At 38.2% G+C, this 22652-nt stretch overlaps 1 protein-coding gene across 23 annotated transcripts in view; it reads right to left on the bottom strand.

Annotated features, from left to right (window-relative positions):
- The window catches only part of Baz2b (bromodomain adjacent to zinc finger domain 2B), a 213283-nt gene that overhangs the window by 66305 nt on the left and 124326 nt on the right, over positions 1–22652 (bottom strand). For 12 of the 23 annotated variants that reach the window (XM_051184605.1, XM_051184617.1, XM_051184621.1 and 9 more), the window contains 5 exons: positions 17496–17684; positions 12390–12554; positions 11220–11413; positions 3957–4169; positions 2977–3372 (listed from right to left, as the gene is read on the bottom strand). In XM_051184605.1, the coding sequence (XP_051040562.1) occupies positions 2977–3372; positions 3957–4169; positions 11220–11413; positions 12390–12554; positions 17496–17684 (1157 nt within the window). The remainder of the gene's footprint in view (positions 1–2976; positions 3373–3956; positions 4170–11219; positions 11414–12389; positions 12555–17495; positions 17685–22652) is intronic. The other 11 variants (XM_051184610.1, XM_051184611.1, XM_051184618.1 and 8 more) reach the window with 5 other exon arrangements.

The following is a 22652-nucleotide window of genomic DNA, read 5'->3' as shown; positions in this document are numbered from 1 at the left end:
TCACCCTGGGACTCAGTGTCGCTGAAATTGTCCTCCAACCCACTATAAGTCTCTTGTTTTAGCTTCAGCTGGCATTATAGTACGAGACATCATATCCAGTTAGAAAAGGTTCTCAAAATAAAATTATAAGATATTGGGAGGCCAAAGGGGAATTGGGTGCTAGGATTAGCAGCTGAGAATTTGCACACGGCCGTGGGTTCAACGTCCACCATGAGAGGAAAACAAACTTTCAGAAGAATAGCAATTATCTTAGGAAAGTTTTATAGACAACCAAACCATAAAATTTACTTCCATGGATAAAAATGGAAACCAGATATTAGAAACTACTTTAGGGATTGGAGTTATGGCTCAGTGCTAAACAACACTAGCAGCTCTTTCAGAGGAACCAGGTTCAATTCCCAGGAGCCACAGGGAAACTCACAACTGTCTGCAACTCAAATACAGAGGTTCCCATGACCTCTTCTAGCCTCCAAGGGTATCATGCACATAAGGAGTACCCAGACATACATGCAGGCAAAACACCCATACATATAAAAGAAGAAAATATTACATCTTTAACAAGACTACTTGAGCTGGGCAGTGGTGGCACATGTCTTTTCCCAGCACTTGGGAGTCAGAGAGACAGATCTCTGTGAGTTAGAGGCCAACCTGGTCAACAGAGTGAATTATAGACAGCCAGAACTAGAGCTATTACACAGAGAAACCATGTCTCAAAGAAGCAAATCAAAACAAAACAAACAAAAACTTGAAAATTTAAAAAAATATATGAAATATATTAGTATTATTGACCTAATACATAATGATATAGAATTAGTAAAATATATTATGTTAATTTTAAAAGTAGGGGACTGGAGAGGACTCAGTGGTTTAGAGTACTTGTTCTTGCATAGGACCAGAGTCCAGTTCCCAGAACCTATATGGTGGCTCTTAACCACCCAAAACTCCACTTTGAGAGGCTCTCACTCCCTCTTCTGATCTTCTCAGTTATCAGGCACACATGTGGTACACAAACTATATCAACACAGGCAAAAAGCTCACACAGAAAAAAAAATGAAATTCTTCTAATACTTTTTGGAAAACAAATGCCACTATATTCATACTAAATGCAAGCCACCACTCTTTTTAATTAGTATTTATTTGCTTTGTTCCTTTTGTGAAAGGAATTTGAATACTATAATTCTCAGATCTAATACTTTTATAAATCCAAGATATAATTTACTGGAGAAAAACTTAATGTGTTTTATCTCTTAAGAACGTAGCCATCGAGTTCCAGGACAGGCTCCAAAACCATATAGAGAAACCCTGTCTTGAAAAACCAAAAAAGGATATCATATACTAAACCTTGTAGTAAGTAATATATGTTTCCTAGTTTTCACTGTACGTTGATTAATTTTTCAGCAACTGCCTCTTGCTTTAACTCTAAAGAATCTCATACCATATGTTTATACCCATTTCTCAGGAATAAAAAAGGTTATTATATTTTTAACTTCAAGGCAAGTCAGGTAACCTTAAGACTACACATATTACCAACTTGAATGTTAGGGAAATTATCTAAAAATGGTGTTTACAAGTAGAAAATCTATTGCTGTTTTAGAGCATCAACTACCTATATGGCAGTGTGTGGTGAGAGAGGGGTTTGAAGTGTAGCCAGTCCTACTTCTAAGGCCTTATTTTATTGTCCCTTATCTCATTTTCTACAAATGCAAAAATACTCCAGGTCTGACTTGACTGACATAGATATATCAAATTCTACTCCTGGGTGTGTGTGTGTGTGTGTGTGTGTGTGTGTGTGTGTGTGTGTGTGTATGTGTGTCTTTCTCATTTAAATTACAGGAACATGATGTAAACATCGTAGGAATCAATGATAAATCAGAAATTCATACACTAATGAAAAGACTGATGAATAAATAGCAGATAGTGTGGAACAAAAAGAAGAGATTGTCATGAAAAATAAACAAAATTCAATATGTTACAGTGCTCTATAAAGAAAACTATGTCAAAAGAAGAATTCATAAAATATTCTGTAATACATGTGGATAATACCATTTAGAGTTGAATCAAACTAATACAAATATCTATTCACAGGCCTGGAGAAATGGCTAAGAGATGGCTCAGTGGTTAAGAGCACTTGCTCCTCTTCCTGCTCCTCTGCCAGGGGACCCAGGTTTGGTTCCCAGCAAAGACATGTAGCTTGCAACCATCTGTAACTACACTTCTAGATGATATGATGCTTCCACAGGCTGCAGGTAAGCACACGTGCATGCATGCACACATGTGCAGACACAGACACACACACAGAGGCATGTACGCATGCACACGACATCTTTGCACATTAAAGAAATGTCTGTTTACATAAAATACTTGCAATTAATTATTATTATTTCAATAATTTGTGTATACTTACGGAATGATTTCTAGACAGTATGAACATTAAAACTTTTAATTAGAATGCACACAAATATAAAATTAAAAAATAAAAAGCAACAAAACAATGGTTGCTTTGGGTTTTAGAGTAGACAAAAATATAGGTATATGCTACTGTGCTAGTACTGAGAAAGAATTTTCTAATAAGAGATTTTACATTCTAGGAGTAAAGGTTAATGTACATGAAAATTCATTTCTTCAACAGAGACCATATTTATAATACAATAAAGAGAAATTATTAACAAAAGCAAATATAAAACACATCTTATTCAACTATAATATACTTTTACTGCCAAAATAGTAGACAGAAGGGTAGAAGGGGGTGGAATGACACAATAGTTTTGTCAGAGGATATGAAATGGGGGGGGGGAGCAGGGGGTGTTGGTAGGTCTTACTCTACCACTAAGCTACATTCACAACATAAAATCTTTTTTCCTCTCCTGAAGTTGAGAATCAAGCCCAGGGCTGTGTTCCATATTTCAGCTAGACCTTAGCCCCATCTGTAATAAAACTCTAGTAATAAGATTCTTGTGTACATAATATTCGACTTACCCGTTTGGATCGCAGTTCACTGGTCAAAGAACTAGATTCTTCAGAGGTATTTTTATTCCCTGCTTTAAGTACATCAGGAGAAGGAACTATGAGTTTCCTGTAAGTTTCCTTTTTGGCTTGATTTACCAAAGACAAAGGTTTCACATTGGCCACCAATCCCGTAGACTGTATTACACTGGTGTGTTTGTTCACAGATTCCTCCTTTGCCTGAGAGCTTTGGAAAATAAATGGAAGCTGCTGTGACGAAACCTGAGGCTGCTTCTGCTGGGATTGGAATGATGAGTGAGTCTGGGATTCAGACACTAGAGGTAATGGCTGGTGTATTCTTTTTTCCTGGGCTTTTTCTGTTGCTTTCTGTCCATCTGCTTTTGGGTCTGAAATGCCATGTAGTAGCACCTAGAAATAAAATTGCAAAGGTAGTTATCTTGGAATCCATTAAGAGGATCAAGTGGTAAAACTTGGAGAAAGAGAATGTTTTAGAAAGTATTGTTAACCACTTACAACAGACATAACACAACATTCATGCTCACTAAAACATAACCAAACACCCTTTAAAAATTGTTTTCTATATGACAGAACTGAATTAATCAATGTGAACAGGGTATGCTTCGAGATGCTGGCTCTAACTCCTAACTGTGGATGGGGTCTAGACATGAGATGTAGGCTCTAACTCCTGACTGTGGATGAGGTCTAGACATGAGATGCAGGCTCTAACTCCTAACTGTGGAGGGGGTCTAGACATGAGATGTAGGCTCTAACTCCTAACTGTGGATGAGGTCTAGACATGAGATGCAGGCTCTAACTCCTAACTGTGGAGGGGGTCTAGACATGAGATGCAGGCTCTAACTCCTAACTGTGGATGGGGTCTAGACATGAGATGCAGGCTCTAACTCCTAACTGTGGATGAGGTCTAGACATGAGATGCAGGCTCTAATTCCTAACTGTGGATGGGGTCTAGACATGTGCAGAACAATCAATACCTGGTTGTTGCTTTTGTGTTGTGCTTCAGTCTCCGAGTCAGAGTCCTCCTCTTCACTCTCCTCAATACTTTGATCCTCTTCCTCTTCCTCCTCGAGATCATCTGAGTCACTACTACTAATGCCTTCACTTGAGGTGTCTGATGATGTTCCTGAATCGCTATCACTGTTGCTAGAACTTTCCATAGCTTTCTTCCTAGGTTTCTGGAGAAAGAACTGTTATTTGGTAAGTTATCCTTGTGAAGAAATTCAGGTTCCAGTAAAAGACATTCTCTTCTAATTGTCAAATGATACCTTCAATACCAAAACACCATTTTAGGAAAGATAAACGATATATCATAAGGGTTATTATTAACTAACTAACTAATCAGACAGAAAATCTTAATAGAGATTGTAATTTCTAGTTGGGCGGTAGTGGTGGCACACACCTTTAATCCCGACACTTGGGAGGTAGAGGCAGGCAGTTTTCTGTGAGTTCGAAGCTAGCCTGGTCTACAGAGAGAGTTGCAGGACAGCCAGAGTTATACAGAGGAGAGGAGGAATATGAGAAGGAGGAAGAAGAAGAGGAGGAGGAAGAGGAGAAGGAGGAGGATGAGGAGGAAGAAGAAGAGGAGGAGGAGAAGCAGAGGAGGAGGAGAAGAAGAAGAGGAGGAGGAGAAGAAGAAGAAAAGTAAAGTATTGACATGGCTTGTCACTTAATGCATTTGCCCATTAATCTGCTTAGAAAAAAAAAAATGATTTAAAATATTGTTATGGGGTGGGGACAGGTTTCAGGTTGTAGCCTGAAAAAATTCCCTAGAGATTCTCCTATTTTTAAACTGTATTAAATAATTCTATTATATTACTTACTGTATAAATTATATTACTATTCACAAAGCATAAAGAATGGCTTTTAACAGTAGACACTGTTCCATGTAAGACAGTTTAAATATCATACATATGTAGATTTACCTACATCAGAGCTATAGTTCAAACAGTGCAATGTTCAAAACTGTAGTTCACAAAAATTACACAGATTTAATATGAGTTGTCTCTATATTATAAGCACACAAACCTTTATCTAAGATGTGCCAAACAAACTTTTGAGGTGTCTACTATAACAGTGTGCCACAGTGACTCTTTGTACACAGGAACCTCAATCTAATGGTGGAGAGAAACCTATTTTTAATATGAAAGCAAACTATTGCATTCAGTATTGACTAGTACATGGAAGATAGATACAGTAGACAGCAAAAGATTTATGGAGCTATGTTAAAAGAAATGTAATCCCTTATAATGGTATTTCATATCAACTCAGTAGTCAGAAAGCAGAGGCACAAATATCTCTATCAGTTTCAGACTACCCTGGTCTAAATAGTGAATTCAGGCCATCCAGGGCTATACAGTGAAACTTATAGCCTTTCAAAGAAATCCATATAAGACTTTATTGGGAAAATACAGAAGGTAACAGAAAGGGATAATAGTTCATATTTAAAAAGTGTGTTTATGTTGCCAGGCAATAGTGGTTCATGCCTTTTTCTGTGAGTTCAAGGCCAACCTAGTCTACAGAGTGAGTTCCAGGACAGACTGGGCTACACAGAGAAATCCTTTCTTGACAAACCAAAAAGTAGGCATATGTTTAAGAAATAGCCAGAAGGCATGGACTCCTGTAGTGATAGAATATTTTCAGGACATGAAAGTATAGCGGCACACAAAGTGGTAGTGATTTTATAAGACCTGAAGAAGAACAAGCCAGCCAAAATCCCAGAAAGAATGGGAAAGGGCTCCTGAAGATCAACCCATATCTGAGAAGCAACTGACAACTGATGGCCACTGGGAGAGGGAAAACCACTTTTCTTAGAGATGCAATGACGGGTTACTCATGCTCCAATAGATGCCCTACACCAATGTACATACAGGCAACAATGAATCTACTCAGTGGGTAATGGGGGAGTAGGGTGACGGGGAAGAGCACACATCAGCACACACATGAAGTTGGGAGAGAGGGAAGGAAATATAGAAGAAATTGGAAGACTAAGGAATAAAGAAGATGGATTGTATCCAAACACATTATGTGAATGTATGAATATTAAAAAGATAAATCATGAGATGACCATAAAACTTTGTTATGTAACAATAATAAAAGTCAACTGTTAGGAAGACTGAAAAGAAGAAATGTTGAAAAGATAGGACAATACAATTAAGTAGAACTCCCAATCATTTCAGTAGCATGCGCTGACAGATAAAGAATACAATATTGAGAAAAAATATAAATTACCCAAGTGTCAGTCCTCATTAAAACACAGATTTCACAACCACTGGGGATTTAGGAATGAAGGATAGTAAGGCACCTCTACAATGAGAAGGCAAATTGAAGCTGCAGTTACAGCTTTCAAGTCTCCACTCTCCTCCACAGATAGAGTCCCCAACAAGAGAGACTACCTGCTTCGTCATTCCCTGTGGCATCTATCTCCTTCTCTCAGAGCATCAGTGCTGCGGAAACAGCAGGGTGAGAAAGATGACAGGTAGAAGCCAATGGGAAAGAACAAAGTTAATGTTACATCTACCACTAGGATGGAATCAACTCCTTTGCAGTCAGGGTCTGTTAATAATGGGCATCTAACCTAAAATGACCACTTCTGGCTTAGCAGATGCTGGAAGGCAAGGAGTGTGGCCTCGAAAATAATTTGGCAGAGAAAAAACTACTTCAATGCTCATACCACCTGTACATAATTTGATTTTTTTAAAGATGACATGAGAACAGGGACTCTACTCCCCTCCCAGGTATATACATCTGGTGGTGCAGGTTCTCAAGCTTGAGGGTAGGTAAGAATCCATTCAATAACAAAGAGGAGAGATCATCACTCATAAACAGTTAATGCGATACTGAGGGAGGTGGTCTCTGAAAAGCATGTGTGTGACAACCAACCCCAGGGAAGCTAGCAGACAAGCGTCAGAACTATAGTGGCACTCAAGAAAGGCAGAAGTAAGTTTGGATATCAACAATTTTATTTCCAAAGTTCTAGGAATGGTGTGTGTGTGGTATTTGTAAATTAATTAGCTAATGTCTCTTACTTTCATGAAAACTTTTAAAAAGTCATCTAGAATTCATAAAAATGATCAAATGAGAGGTGCTTAAATTCATCCCATCTGATCACAGAGTTTCTTAGAACTCTCTTGAACTTTCGTTTCACTGTATGCTATTTTTTTTTTTTTTCAGTAACAAAACAAAGGCAGGTTATGTGCCTAAACATAGTATTGGTGCCTAAATCTGGGGATTCAGGATATGAGAAAAGGACTTAAAATCTGCTAGTGAGAACAGGAGACACAAATTAACTTGGGACATAAAATTTTGAGTGCTAAGTATCATTTATAAAACAGGAGCATTAGAGTACGACATGTGCTAGAGGGTGAAAGCAAGGCTGTGTTGCAGGCATGAGAACCTTGTGAGCTGAGGCCCAAGGGCTGACAAGCACCCTTATGCAGATGTAAGATAGGAGCTCTGCAAGACAAGGAATGGCAATGAAAACAGCCCCTAACTGGACTCTATTCAAAATGGAAAGCCAGCTGGGCCAGTCAGAGCAAAGCGGCAGGAGATAAGGGGGGGATGGGCCAACAGACCTCAGCTTAGAGGGCTCTTAAGAGGAAAGGGCAAGTGCATTTTGTTGTGGGAGCAGCAGATACTGCCTGTCAGAGTGATAATATAGAAGAGCCTCCTTAAGGTCCACAGAAAACCTGCACTTCTAATTTAAACATTTAAGCCTTTTTAAATTCAGAGCTCAGTACTATTAAATACACCCCATTTGGCACGTAACTATCAGAATATACCTTCAAAACTATTTTCATCTTGTGAGATGGGAACACTAAACCCTGGGCCAGGGAGATGGTCAGAGACTAAACTGAGCCTAACAACACATATGGAGGAGAGAGAGAAAGGATGCTCCCAAGTTATGCCCTGACCTCCACACTTGTGCTGTGAAATGTATGCTAGCACACATGTGCATAAACGTAAATCTATCTTAGGAGGAATCGTACTGTTCTTTTTTAGCTACCATGAATAATGAAACTACACGTTTATATATTTGAGACTCTTCATTCAAATCTTTGGGGCACATAACCACAAATGGATGTGCTGGACCATATTATAATTCTGTAATTTATACTTAAATTATAATTTAAATTTTTGGGTTCACTGTATATGTTATCCATGGCAACACATTGGTTTTTATGTTCCTTAAAATTTTCTTTAATTCATAAATAAACAGACAAATAATCTCATTGGCTGCACAGGACAGAAATTTATATAATTGCAAGAATAAAATACTTTCAATGTTAAGTAGTCTTATTTTCAAAACCAGCTGTCTGTCTATATACTCTGGTCTGCACTACATTCTAAGCAAGCAATACGAGGAAATTACTCATCAATGACTCTATCCCTGAGGAAAGACACACAAATTATCTGAAGAGATTTCTTTCAAACTAACTACACGGGAAAGTGTTAATGAGGCAATTTTTTTTAACAAAGCTTTTAATCTTGAAAAATGAATAAAAATACAGGATTTTATGTTCATTTTATTTAAGCAATCTGTTACCATAATACATGTTGGCACATGTATTACTCAAAAGTGCTTAAGATTATATGAAATCATAAATTTTACATTGTGATTAAATTCTACTTTAATTAAAACTTTGCTTAACAGTCAGTCTCTGTATACTATTACTTTTACTGAGTTGTTTATAAGCACCAATATGGTACTGATCTGTCTGTACAACCTGGGGGTTGGGGGGGACAGAGAGGTAAGTTTTGAACATGTGCCCCTGGAGAGAGGGTTTAGTGAGAAGTGCTGGTTCCTCACTAAAAAAAACAAAGTTAGGGCTGCTTCACATTCATGCCGTCCAAGGTTTTTGTGCAATGCCTTGAACCTGCAGACACTTCAAGTTTCTCTAGATTTCCATCACTACTACCACGAGGTAGGATGACAGTCTGAAAGGACAGGCACTTGGCTTTCAGAAATACAATAGACGTATATCCAATGACACAATGCATTGGGTTAGCTTCACAAAGCAAGGGAGGTAGGAGCAGGTGGTGTGTCACACAAAGGAGCTAGCACAAGCTGAGAAACAAGGTCTTGTTGCTTACACTGATGGGCCTGCCCTTGGAAACACATCCTAAGGGAGCCCTGGGAGCAGCTGAAGAGCAGCAGGTGGGAGGCGCACCCGACCCTGGGTCACGGGGTGGGGTGGGGGGGGGGAGCTAAGGCTCTTTCCTCAGGTTCTCTCAGGGGCTCAGTGTCTGAAGCAGAAAGAAAATGTTTGTTTGGGACCTTTGACAGGGCTGTTGAGATAGTCAATGAGTTAGACACACCAGGACACCTTCCCCAAGCTCTTATAAAGGTGTACTATGTTTGGGAAATATCCACTTCCTGCTGAGAAAACAGAGATCAAGAAAAGGAACAAAGGTAAAAACACAGCTAAAGGTGTCTTGGGTAAATGAAACTGGCACACAGGGAATACTGCCAGCTGGCTAGCAGGAAAATTATCTAGCAGGGCACCCATTAATTTTTCAGCAAAATTTGCTTATAAACTGTGTTGCGGGATATATGATCACACTGTGAAGCCAGAGTTTGTGTTAAATAAATAAAAGCAACCTTGGGTCAGAAGGCGGAGCCTGCAACTAGATGACAGAAAGCAATGACAGAGAGTCAGAGGAAGTGTAGAAGACAGAGAGGTGCACAGCACAGGAAGTAGAGGGAGGGGGAGGGACTCTGAATGTGGTGGCCTTTTCTGGGTTGGCACCACAGAAGAGACACTCCTTTCTGGGACACTGAAGAGGAGGGGAGGTCAGACAGCTGCTCCTCAGCCTCTCTAAGGAGCAGGTTTTCACCGCAGCCTCTGACTCCTGAGTCTTTAGTGCTAAACAGAAAGATAGAGATTTAGCTAAAAACTGCATTTGGTGGCAGGGTTAGGAGGTGAATCCAGGAAGACGAAGTCCTGCCAGGCCACTGCCTGAGAAGTAGGCCAGTAATGGTGGATTAGCAGATACTGGCTAGCAGATTCAGATGCAGCCACTGTGGTGGCTGAAAAACAATAAAACTGTTGTGAAGGCATTGCAATTCTCAAGATGGCACATACCATCTGAGTTCCCTGTACACCACTGTCTACATAAGGACACTACCAGCCAAGAGCCTGTCAGTTGACATGGAAGTAATTCACTGATAGCATAGTGAGATGGCTCAGTAAGTAAGCGCAAAGGCTGCTCTTTCAAAAGACTCAGGTTCAATTCCCAGTACAAACAAGGCAGCTCACAACTGTCTATAACACCAGGCCTGGAAGATTCAACTCCCTCTTCTGACCTCCGTGGGCACAGCACACTCCACAGACATAATGGAGGCAAAAACACCTACATACATAGAGACACAGAAACAGACATAAAGAGAAAGGAATACTAAATAGGCAGCAAAAAGCCCTCTTATAGGTAGGTCAATGCCTGCCATCTCTTGGGTTTTTATGGCTCTATTTTTGGCAGGATCTCTCTAACAGCCTGAAGTCAGCTTGCCTCAGCTGGGATTAAAGATGTCAGCCACCATGCCCAGCTGAGGACTCTCCCTTAAAAAGGCCTACTCTTTTGTCAAAGGCAAAAAGAATGTATTTAGTACTCAGAGACAATAAAATGACAACTCGCATATAGAAACAGAACTGGCTCAATGTGGTTAACTGTTCAATATGCATAATGGAAGTATTAGTCTATTGAGATTATCTAAGATTTCCCCATAATAAAAGATGGCTTAGTTTTGTTCCCTTAAACTATAGACGATGGAGGTAACATTTTTGGCTTCAAATTCTGACTCAGCCACTTAGTGGGTAACTATTTCAGTGTTAATTTCCAGTTTTTACTAATAACCACCAAATGTAGCGTACAGGATAAATTGAAATGCATATGCAAAGCAATTAGAATAGAGCTAACATCTAGTATTTCTCCATCAAGTTCTCTTGGGCCTGGGAACGTAGCTCAGTAGTACAATGCAAGTTTAGCTCCTAGGTTCAATTCCTGCAGCTGAAGAACTAAAAGAAATAAAAGCACAACTCATAACTATTACTACAAAATATATTATTTGTACAGGTACTGAGTTTTAATTGTCCCAGATATCTATTCTAATAAAAATATACACCTGCAAAAACAGGGGTTGCCAACAGGAAATTAATCCACACATTCTGGGGTCCTGACTTGTCAAGTATTTCCCATATAAACTGATCCAGAATGTACTTGTTCTTAAAGAGACCACTCACCTTATCTTTGATTTTGTCGGCTCTGGCATCCAAAGGCTGACTTTTGCTTTGTTCCTGATGACATTTTAGGGTTCCTCCACCTGAGCTTGTGCTTTGATTCTGTCCCATGGAACTTGAAGCCGGAGTGGACAGTACAGATGTACTGACACCAAGTACAGATGGTGCACTGTTTCCATTAACTGACCCATTTATACCTTGAAAATAAACATGTTTATGTAATGGGACATTATTTGGTCAGAACAAGGAATAGAATACCTGGTATGTGTGATGTGGATGAAGCTGACAAACAGTGTTTGTTAAAAAGAGGACAGACACTAAGAGTTACATATGATTCCTCTATGTGAACAATTAATGACGAGTACTACAGAGACAAGGTACAAGCAACAGATGTGCTGGGCCAGGGAAGGTAGTTAGGTAGAATTTTAGAATATGATTGATAGAGAACGGCCATCATGCAACATTATGAACATATTAAATCAACTGAATTCTTCACTGGCATTAAGCTCTGTGAATATCACTTAAGTTAAACAAACATGTTTAGGAAATATATCACATGTAAGTATTGTGCTTTTAGAAACACTCAATTTAAAAGAGCAATGGGCAGGGCTAGAGTGATGCCCAGTGGTTTCGAGCACAGACTGCTCTTCTAGTTCCAGGGTACCCTACATGCTCACACAGACACACATGCAGGCAAAACACCAATGTACATTAAAAAAAAAAAAAAAAAAAAAACAAACCAATGGACTATCTAAAACACTGTAACTTCTAAACACTATCATAACGATACTTAGAAACGGCAGAAATGCTGATTATTTAAAGAACAACACAGTAGTAGGGGACTAGCAGGGACAAAACTAATACTTAAGTGGAGAAGAAGCAGCAATCTATCCAGTCCGGTACATGAAGATAATGACATACAGAGGGGAGAGGAGGAAGACTGGGTTCAGATCCAGCCTAACCCACATCAATGTAATAAGCAGTTTTTCCTAGCACAAGTGTTTATTTGCCTTGGCTGCAAATCAGAACATGTGTAATCTGAAAAGATTATTAGAGGACCAAGCAAGATGACATAGAAGCATCCAGCAAAGGGCTCTAAAAGTGATCCTAAAAGCAAACTGCCACAGAGCGCTGGCAGAGGTTCCCGTCTTTCACTCATGCTCACGAGAGTACCTTTCTCAGGACCGTTTCGATTACTCTTTCCAGAAGTCCTTGAATGGAATGAAGAATCGTGATTCTGGGCTGGAGGAGCAAACAGTGGCGGAATTCCCAGTAACGGTGGAAAGAAGGGCGCTCCCGCACGAGCGTGAACGTCTGTGGTTCGCCACCATTCTGCACCTCAAAACCAAGCAAAAACAAATTGAATTAACTTCCAAACTCACATAGGGACTACTTTTACATTTTATTCCAGAAACAATGTTTCAAGTTTCTCCTGGGATAGAACTGATAGTTCTGATCTTCCCCTCCCCCCCCACTGTAATTGGGTAATTTGTATAATCCTCTCTTATTCAAGAATCTTCCATTAACAGTTTCCTACATTCAAGCTAAAAAAGAATGGTTTTCACAACTTAAAAACTGATAAAAACATGAAACAGGAAAAGAACCACTTGACTTAATAATCTATACCATCTATTTACTAAGTCAATAAGGAAAAGAACAAAGTCTGTATTCGTCTATTTCAAGATTTTAGATTTGAAGCTCACATTGGCAGTCTCTTAAGATTTTCCTCCAATTATATACAATATAAACCTAGGGGGTGGGTAATATCAGATAAGCATCTCAAATGCATTTATGGATGAAGTATTTCTGAGTCAAATAAAAACAAAAATATAGAACTCTAATAATCCCTTTTGGTTTTAGACTAAGAAATAAGTTCTCAAAGAAAAATTTCAAAACTAGTAACTTTTTCATTAAAATATTAGGTTTAAAAGCCAGGTAGTAGTGGCACATGACTTTAATCCCAGCACTCAAGAGGCAGAAGAAGGAGGAGTTCAAAGCCAGCCTGGTCTATAAAGTGAATTCCAAGACAGCCAGGGCTGCACAGAGAAACCGTGTCTCAAAAATCCAAAAACAAAGAAACAAAGAAAAAGGGCTTACAAAGCTTCTAGCTTTAAAACTGATATGGAAAGCTTGAGTTTTCCTTTATGCTTTTCATAAATTATAGATGAGAGTGATTTTTTTAATACATATCAAACAACTAAATTGGAGAAAATCATGGAATACAATTCAGTACTTCTTCATTAAGACTCTTAGTGGGGAAAGCCAATTTTTTAGGAAGAGTGGATATTTAAAAGAGATTTGGATTTTATCTAAAGAACCTCTTGTATTGCCTCATATCACATCCTGGAAACAATCTTCAACTGGATAATCCACTAAATTTCAAAGTAAGCTTACATACCGGTCTCCTAAACAATATGGCATTGTTTCTTTGACTGGAATAAACACAGAAAATTAGAGGAAAACATAATAATATCAGGAGATTGTACTACCATATCTTTAGAAAGTTCTAGGAGTATGCCTTCATTATGTAAAGGTGGTATTTGTTCAACTGGGCAGTGGTGGCACATGCCTTTAATCCCAGCACTCAGGAGGCAAAGGCAGGCAGATCTCTGAGTTTGAAGCCAGCCTGGTACAAAGAGTGAGTTCTAGGACAGAGTTGTTACACAGAGGAACCCAGGTATGTGTATGAAATGTTTCAGGGTCATTACCATTCCCAGAGACAATGTAGGCAAAACACTGCAAAGGCCCTTGGTGGCCCTCCAAGATGGAGTAGCTAGTGAACTGTAGCCTGAATGCTAGGACTTAAAGCAGGAAAAACTGAAAATTGCAGTTAATCAGTCACTCAACCATTCTCTAGATTGCATTTAGTTGGATAAGGAGTATGTTTTCGGGGAGGGGCTATCTGCACAAGCCATTCCTTCTTGCAGGTTTATAACTTAGTCTCCACTTAGTTGACAGACTGCAGTTTCCCAGCAATAACTGTTTCATTGAACTTGTGACCAAAGTCTTAAGGTTAGAGAAAAAGAACTAAGAAGCCAATAAAGTTGTCAAAGCTTAAAATTTTAAGTGTGATAGATATAATCAAATTCAGAAAAACAACATTAAAACGTACTTAAAACATACCTCAGAATGTTAACAGTAATCAAATACATAGTAGGTACTAGAGAATAATAGGAAAACCGTATGCTCACAGTGATGAGGCACCCCAGAGACAAACATACAAGATCAGTTAGATAAAGAAAATGGCCTTTAGTGATGATAAATCTCTAATATTATTACACAGGAAATTACAACTTTTCACTGAAGAGTTTATGTAGTTTTCACATTGAGGAAATAAATTCAGTCACAAGCTAACTTATCAAATGAAAAATAACAGTTAGGTTCAGGTTGAAAGCCTAAGCAAATGCAAAGTCCCTAAGAAACACTACAGCAGTCACAACAACCATTTCCAGTTTAGAGTATACACTGAATCTCAATCTGACCATGCAGTTCATTTCTTTGTAGGTTTCTTGTTCTTTGATTGTTGGCACCAGGGTATCTCAGTTTAGCCCAGGCTGGCACCAAGCGTGTGATATTCTGCCTGCCAAGCTCTAGAATACTAGCCATGTGCCTGCATGCCTGGCTCTGATATGACAGAATTTAAACATCTCTCATATATGGAAAACATCCCAAAATTATAGTATTAACATGTAAACAACAAAAATTGTAAGTATTTTTAAATAAACTTCTTAAAATACTATTTCAATGTAAAATTAAACTTTGATTGTATTATACTATCCATGACACAAGGTTAATTTGCTGTTTGAAATGTAAGATACTTTAAATATAAATAAACTTAAAATTGCTACTATCTTCTTGTGAATTCCTTATGTTTATGAGAGACTTTTTTTTCCTAAAGTTGCCATTTTGTTACCCTTCTGAAATAAAGAGAATTTATCTATTTAAATTATTGCACCAAAGTGTAATTTAAACAAAGTGATTTCTCTAAAATCAGTCATAATCTCTACCCATTTGGCAAGGAAGTACACACACATATGCATGTTTTTATCACTAATGCTTCTGCCTTATAATCATCTCTCTCTAGTAAGCCCCAAAATACATTGTACGGATGTGTTCCTACATGACATAACAAAATCAATAAACCTTATGCAGGTTCAAGAATTATGTTAATTGTGTATGTAGAATTTCTTCAATATTTTTGTTTATTTGCTGTGTGTGTTCATTCACATGTATGTGCATGAATGTCACAGTGCATGTAGAAGTCAGAAGGAAACTAGAGAGAATAATTTCTCTCCTCGAATCATGTGGGTCCCACAAACTGAACTCAGTCCTAACGCTTGGGAACAAGTGCCTTTTCCCACTGAGTTGTCTCACTGGCCTTAGGCTGGTTTTTATATATTGAAGATACTATTATTAAAGTAAAAAGTTATTTTTACTACTCATTAACCAACTAACTTTTCAGTATTTAAATTAAATATTATATACTGTTGTTTAGAAATGTTCAAAAGGAGTACTATAAATTATCACAAAACTGAAAGTACTGAAGATATCAGGAACTACGTACATTAACTATTTAGATATGATTTGGGTACTTCAGGAGTTAGCTTTTGATATATGGTACTAAAGAACCATGTTAAAAACAGAATGAACAAGGCATGGCACTGCTCACAAGGCAGAGGCAGGTAAGTTTGAGGCCAGCCTGATCTACACAGAAGAGTCCCAGGCAAGCCAGGTTTACAGTGAGACTCTGCTTCAATTAATTTTTTTAAGTCCCTGTTAATATATTAAAAGAAATATTCAGACTTGGTCAATAATGTCTATTCATAAAATTTCCCACCACCCCCTCTCCAAGACAATGAAATTAATGTGACTCAAGGTAAAATACTTGAAACACATTTGTAACCATTTTCTGTTTTCCATGTTTCAAAAGACACTTGATTCTTTATAAAGAACCAGTAGATACTTTGTCTGCCACTAAAGTGGGCAGGAAAAAATAACAATACTTAGTCATTCTGGACTAATTATACATGTCAGACACTGCACACAGCAACAGACATGCTTGTCTACTGGAACTTTCACAGAGCCCTAGAAAGCAGGGGATTTTACAGTTTTCAGTTTACAGGTTTAAAAATCTGGGGGTGAGAGGTCAGAGATTTGTCCAAGACAGATGTAAATGAAGGTAAATTTCTAGCTAGAACTAAGCTCTGCTGTTTTAAACAGTGTCCCAGGAAACCAAGCTTCCTTATTAAAACTGAAATGTATTATGCACATTAATGTTACATTTGGACTTAAATGTGTGTGAATGCAACTATGTGGCCAAGTCTATAGAATTGCATGTCACACTAGCCCTGACCAGGCACATAAACCAGCTGCATAACTGCTGTGGAAACATGTATTCCAAACATGCTTTGGAAACAGTTTTCAAATAGAAGACCATATAGAAACGTAAGATTCAGCCTCATTTTCCCAGCAAAGTAGAGAAAATGAAGACCTAAAGTAGTTGTTAGAAAAGCTAGACTCCTAGGGTAATTTTCCCCAGTGCTGGGTGTCTAACCCAGGGCCTCACATATGCTAGGCAAGTGCTCTAACCCGAGCACATTTCAAGACAAACTACATACTTGATTTAAATATTAGATAAAGGAGGCTAGGGAGAAAGTTTAGTCAATAAATCACTTGCCACAGAGCATGAGGACTAGAGAGCAATCCTATGTAGCAAGTGTAAAAAGCCAAGCACATATTTGGGAACAGAAAACAGAGATTCCAGAGCTGGCAGGCTGCCAGCCTAGGGAACCAGTGAGCTCCAAGTTCAGTGAAAACAAAATGAAGGCGTATCCTGATTGAGGACAACTGACTTCAACCTTTGACCTTCCAGAAATGTGTTCCCACGTGTGTACCTAGCACATAGCACAATATACACACAGAAAGACACATTAACATGCACACATATGCACACACCCACATAGCTACCCCAAAGAAAACCAAAGCTGATAAAAATTAAAACTGTACATTCACATTTTTATAAACACACGAATTTGGTAAAATGCATCATAAACACTTGCCTTAAATATTCTGTTCTATGACAAGTGTTTATTAGGTAAGCAAACATCTGAATACCCGATGTGCTGTAGCCCCTTACACTCATCTGTAAGTGATAAAACCAGGCCAATTCTTGCCTGTGAATTTAGTACACTATGCTTTGCTGTTCAATTTAGTAAACAATTACTGCTTGAGCATTTGCAGGCTTTCCTCCTTTCCTTGAACACCATAGGAGATGTTTACCTGGAAAAGATGTTAGTTGGGGATGTGCGGCTAAGGCTGTGGGTGTACCAAGTGTCCCCAAACCACCAAATTCTGAATGCCCTGAGCTGGCTGAATGTAGACCAAAGACTGGGTGGCTGACCATTGGGAAGGCACTCGACACTGTGGACAGGTTAAACGGCTGATCCCCAGCTGGTCTGAATAAATGTCCTGGGAGGGGAAAAAAACACACTTAAAGTTGTTTAGATAAAACAGATAAGATTTACCTGGTTTCAGCATTTATGAGGTTTACAACAATATCTTCTATATTAAATTTTTATTTTATATTTTCTTCTGTAATTTCTACTCTTCAAACCCTATAAAATGTTTCTAGAAACACAAAAGCATTTTAAGATTAATCAAAACAACTAGAAGACCATTACTAGCTTGAATTTCAGATCTCAGAACAAATGCCAATAACTAACTCTCATGTCTGACCTGAGGAAGTGAAGTTGGTTTTTTGTCAATACATGTGCATTGATGTCACAATACATTCTTTTGTTCTTGAGAACAATTAAAAAACATCCTATGAACCAAACCTTGAAAACTAATGACACAGATCCCAACTCCATTACCAAGTCATCATTCAAATGATCAGACTGGATGCAAAGAGCCGTGGTTTTCACATGCACAGCCAAAGCTCTGTTCCCCATCTAACATTTTGTTGAGAACAGAGTCCTGATTCCCAAAAGACAGCTTATGCCACTGTAGTCAAATAGTGCCAAAGACAGCACAATTAATACACTTACTATGGCATTTCTAAATGGATCCACAAATACATTTGTAGTCAGCTGCAGAACAAGAAAAAAATCTTTCCTTTACTTACAGGAAATAACTAGGACACCAGCTTCCTGCTATGAAAACAGAATATTATTCTGTTTTGAAATATTATGAAACAGCCTAGTACGCTAAGCTCCTTAAAGATTTTACTTTAAATGGTAAGTTATGCCTTGAATCCCAGTATTCAGGAGACAGAGCTAGGAAAATCTCCATGAGTGGAGGACAGCCTTAGCTGTACAATTAGTTCCAGGACAGCCAGGACTACATAATGACACCTCAGATAGATAGATAGATAGATAGATAGATAGATAGATAGATAGATAGATAGATAGATAGATAGACAGACAGATAGAGCAAGCCTATTTACTTTGAATATGGAGATGGTGATATACACCTGTAATCCAGCACTCAGAAGGTTAAGGCCAGAGGACTCAAAGTTCTAAACCAGCCTGGGCTGCACGAGGAGGCCTGACTAGCCTGTGCTAGGACTGGGGATGTAGATGCAGCAGAATGGTAGGGCAGAATCTCGAGTACTTTAGGGGAAAAGCCCATCTATTTTGTGAAATACTGCAGTCTACTGTTTAATTATCTTACTGTTTCTTTGTTATCTTACAAATTATCTTTGGCCTATGTCAATTGTGATAATGGATGGCAATTTCATAAATTTTACATAGCATGTCTGAGGTAAATGAAAAAGTTGAGTTATGAATGAGAATACTTTTGTTTATCAGTTAGCTATCAAATGTTAACTCTGTTTTTCTGGTCATTAAGAAAACAAGACCTAACGACCCGCGTAAGCTGATTTTTAAAAAACCTTATGCTTTTAAATGAGACAATGCTAATATTTTTATTAAAGTACGAATATTCAAATGGTTGCATCAAGTATATCTTTGATAGGAAGAAGTCTGGATTCAAGGAGGTACCCCATACAGGGGAGCACTAACCCCTCTCAAAGACAAAGCCTTCAGAGGCTGTTTATAAGGACGGTGTACAAAAATCTCTGAGACCAGAGAACAAGAAAAGGCCACAAGGTTGTTTTGCCCTTCCCTCCCCCGGGGCTTATTTTTGTTTTTTAGTTTGGTAGGGTGTTTTGTTTGTTTGCTTGCTTGTTGTTAAGATAGGGGTTCTCTATGTAGCCCTGTCTACCTTAGAACTTGAAGCTGGGTGGTCTCCAACTCACAAAGGCCTGCCTGCCTCTAGCTCCTGAGTGCTGGAATGGAAGGTGTGGCTCCATTCCCGGCAAAGAATACAACCTTGTGTGTCCACTCTAATCAATCTGCTTTTATTCTTTAAAGACAGAAAATTAGAAATTTTAAAAAATCTCAATGTACTTTTGAATTATTAGGACTCTAGACATTAGCTTCGAAGCTGAGATCAGATAAGACAGGGACAAATACAGTTATGTAAACTATCACAGTCTCTGGTTCTCATCAACTAAACCAACTTCTTCACTCAGTTGTACTAAACAAACATTTGATTTAACAACATACAATATATACACTTCCCTCTCTGGCTGTTTCTAACAAATGAGATAAACTCAAAATTCCAGTTGTATAGACTATATAGTCATCATGTACATATAAGTAAAGATATAACAAGTATGCATTTGTGTGTGTGTGTGTGTATGTGTGCGTGTGCGCACGCACATGCACACGTGCACGCATGTGGATGCTAGAGGGCAACTTTAGTGTCAGTCTCCCACACTGTCCACCTTTTCCCTTGAGATAGAGTCTCTCACTGTTCTGCAGCTCACTGAATAGACAGGCTGGCCAGGGACTAGGGCCCCACTTGTTTCCATTTCCTCAGGACTGGAATTATACATGTGAACAACTACACTCAGCTTTTGGTTTTGGATTTCTCCTTTTCTGTATGAGTTTGGACGCTTAAACTCAGGTCCTTTGTTTGTTTTTGCTTTTTGAGACAGGGTTTCTCTGTGGCTCTGGAGGCTGTCCTGGAACCAATTCTTATGGACCAGGCTGGTCTAAACTCAGGTCCTTATGTTTGCAAGTCCTTTACTGACAGAGCTATCTTTCAAGCTCTATCTCATTTATACTTTGAAAAGTAAGTAATATTCGATTGTACTTGCCAACTATATGTATGTACCCACAGCTTAATTAAAAAAAAAATCCTATGGGGCAAATTTAAACTTCCAAAACTACACAAAATATTATAAAAATTTGGAGGTGCTGAAATTATTGATGTTTGAAAACTGACTGGAAAATTCTATTAAGAACTAATGAATTAGCAGCAAAACAACATTCAGAAATATGCAATTACACATTAAGAAGCAAAAGGGCTAAATCTTAGAGTCTCGTGGGTAGAAAACATATAACATCTGAGTGCTTCGTATTCCTGGAGCAGCACTTAACACTCAGCAAGATATCTGACCATAATAAAGAATGTTTAACTATAAAAAAAAAAGTGATATATAAGCAGAATCTGAAGGTGTGATGTCTTTATTGGGTTTCTTTTACTTCCTACAGTTGTAAGCTTGTTTCCCCTTCCTCCCTCCACACTGTAACTGTTTAACATCTCAGGGCAAATGGATTCTGTGCCAGGACCTTGGTTCCATGAGAACTGAAACTGAATTCACTGTACTAGTACCCTCTGTCCCAGTATAATCTGAGCACAATGGGAACTTGAAGTATGTTTCCCATTGTTGCACATCTTTGTCACACTCCTCCTTCCACTTCAGAACCTCCAAGCCAATATACTCTGCTCTGTGACTTCTGTTTTATTTATATAATCATGTCTATTCTTTACTGCTCATTGTCCAAGAAAGGTCTCCAAACATTTCCAAATATGCTTTGGAATATTCATATTATTAAACACCTGTTTATATCATACCATGACTTTGATATAAAGTTAAGAAAGAAAAATCCTTTTTTCTTAATTTTTTTTCTTAATATTTTTTTTGTGTGTGTGTGTGTGTGCGCGCGCGCATTGGTGTTTTGCCATGGGTGTCAGGTCTTCTGGAACTGTAGTTATAGACAGTTGTGAGATACCATGTGGGTGCTGAGAATAGAACCCAAGTTCTCTGGAAGAGCGGAAAATGCTCTTAACAGCTGAGCCACCTCTCCAGCCCCCCCCCCCCCCCGTTTCTTAAATTTTACTCTGTCTAAAACACTAAACAAAGTAAATATCTCAGTACCTACTGTGGAAAACGTAAAAAAAGTTTTAAATCTTTTGTCCTTTAAAAGGGTAAACTAATCAAGAGTCATTCTTAAAATGACTAAAAATATAACACCTTTTCAACCCCCAGTCCTGTAAAAGTTTATGCCCTTTTTCTCTGCTCTAGTTGTAAGAGACATTCACTAAAGTTCATATTCCAAGGCCAAGAAGGTCCCCTCATTGTAAGCTATCTTAAAATGTGAAACTATTGCTCAAAGGGAATTATTTTTCTCATCTGTGTATACTGTAGTGTGGGGAGGCGGGCTGGGTACACATGCACATGTATATGGTCAACATTGAGTTGTTTTGTTTTGTTTTCACATCACTTTCCAACATACTTTTGAGACAAATTCTCTCATTGAACCTAAAACTCTACGGTTTTCCTCACGGACTAGAGGCCAATAAACTCCGCTCCCAAGCGCTGAGACCGCAAATGTGTGTTAGCATACCTGTTTTTGTTAAATGAGTAATAAGAGAGCACAATCAAAGTTCTCATACTATTGAGGCATCTCTCGAGCCGCCCATGGAAATTTTAAATTCATCATACACTAGGAATGGCAGGATGGCTCCTATTATCATCAATACAGTTAAAAATATAAATTTAAAATGAAGCTTGTTCTGTATTAACAAAACAGCAGGACATGAAACAAAACTTAAGTCAAGTGGGATCTATTAGTTTCTTAAATATAAAACAAGATTACTAAATATTAGAAAGTTCTGCTTTGGGAACAGTAAATTTTCCCTACATTAATATATACCTAATGTCAACATATGCTCCCAAATAAAAATATATTGATTAAAAATAAGTATTCTCAGGGAAAGTATCTGCAAACTTTGATGACTAAAGCAATATTGATTCCTTTAACTGGGAGATGTTCCATTTCCATACTATGAATGCAATTATTATTTTAATTAAGCTTTTCCTTTAACTGATGATAGGTGTCCATGGATAACTTAGATAATGAAAACTTATCTACAATGGCAATGCTAAGATTCTCAAATGATATGCTGGAAACTTTATCACAACATTTCCAAGTCTACCAGTTGATACACATTAATGCATTAAAAGCAGGAGACAAACACCAATGTGTCAGTCACTAACCTTTGTTAATCTTAGTAAACGGTAATGAAAAAGTTTCTACCTCACATGAAGCAAGGAACGATGCATAATCAGAACTAATGTCCTAA

The sequence above is a fragment of the Phodopus roborovskii genome, unplaced genomic scaffold (genome assembly GCF_943737965.1).
Source record: "Phodopus roborovskii unplaced genomic scaffold, PHOROB, whole genome shotgun sequence".
Classification (NCBI taxonomy): Eukaryota; Metazoa; Chordata; class Mammalia; order Rodentia; family Cricetidae; genus Phodopus; species Phodopus roborovskii.
This window is presented reverse-complemented; position numbering and strand designations above follow the sequence as displayed.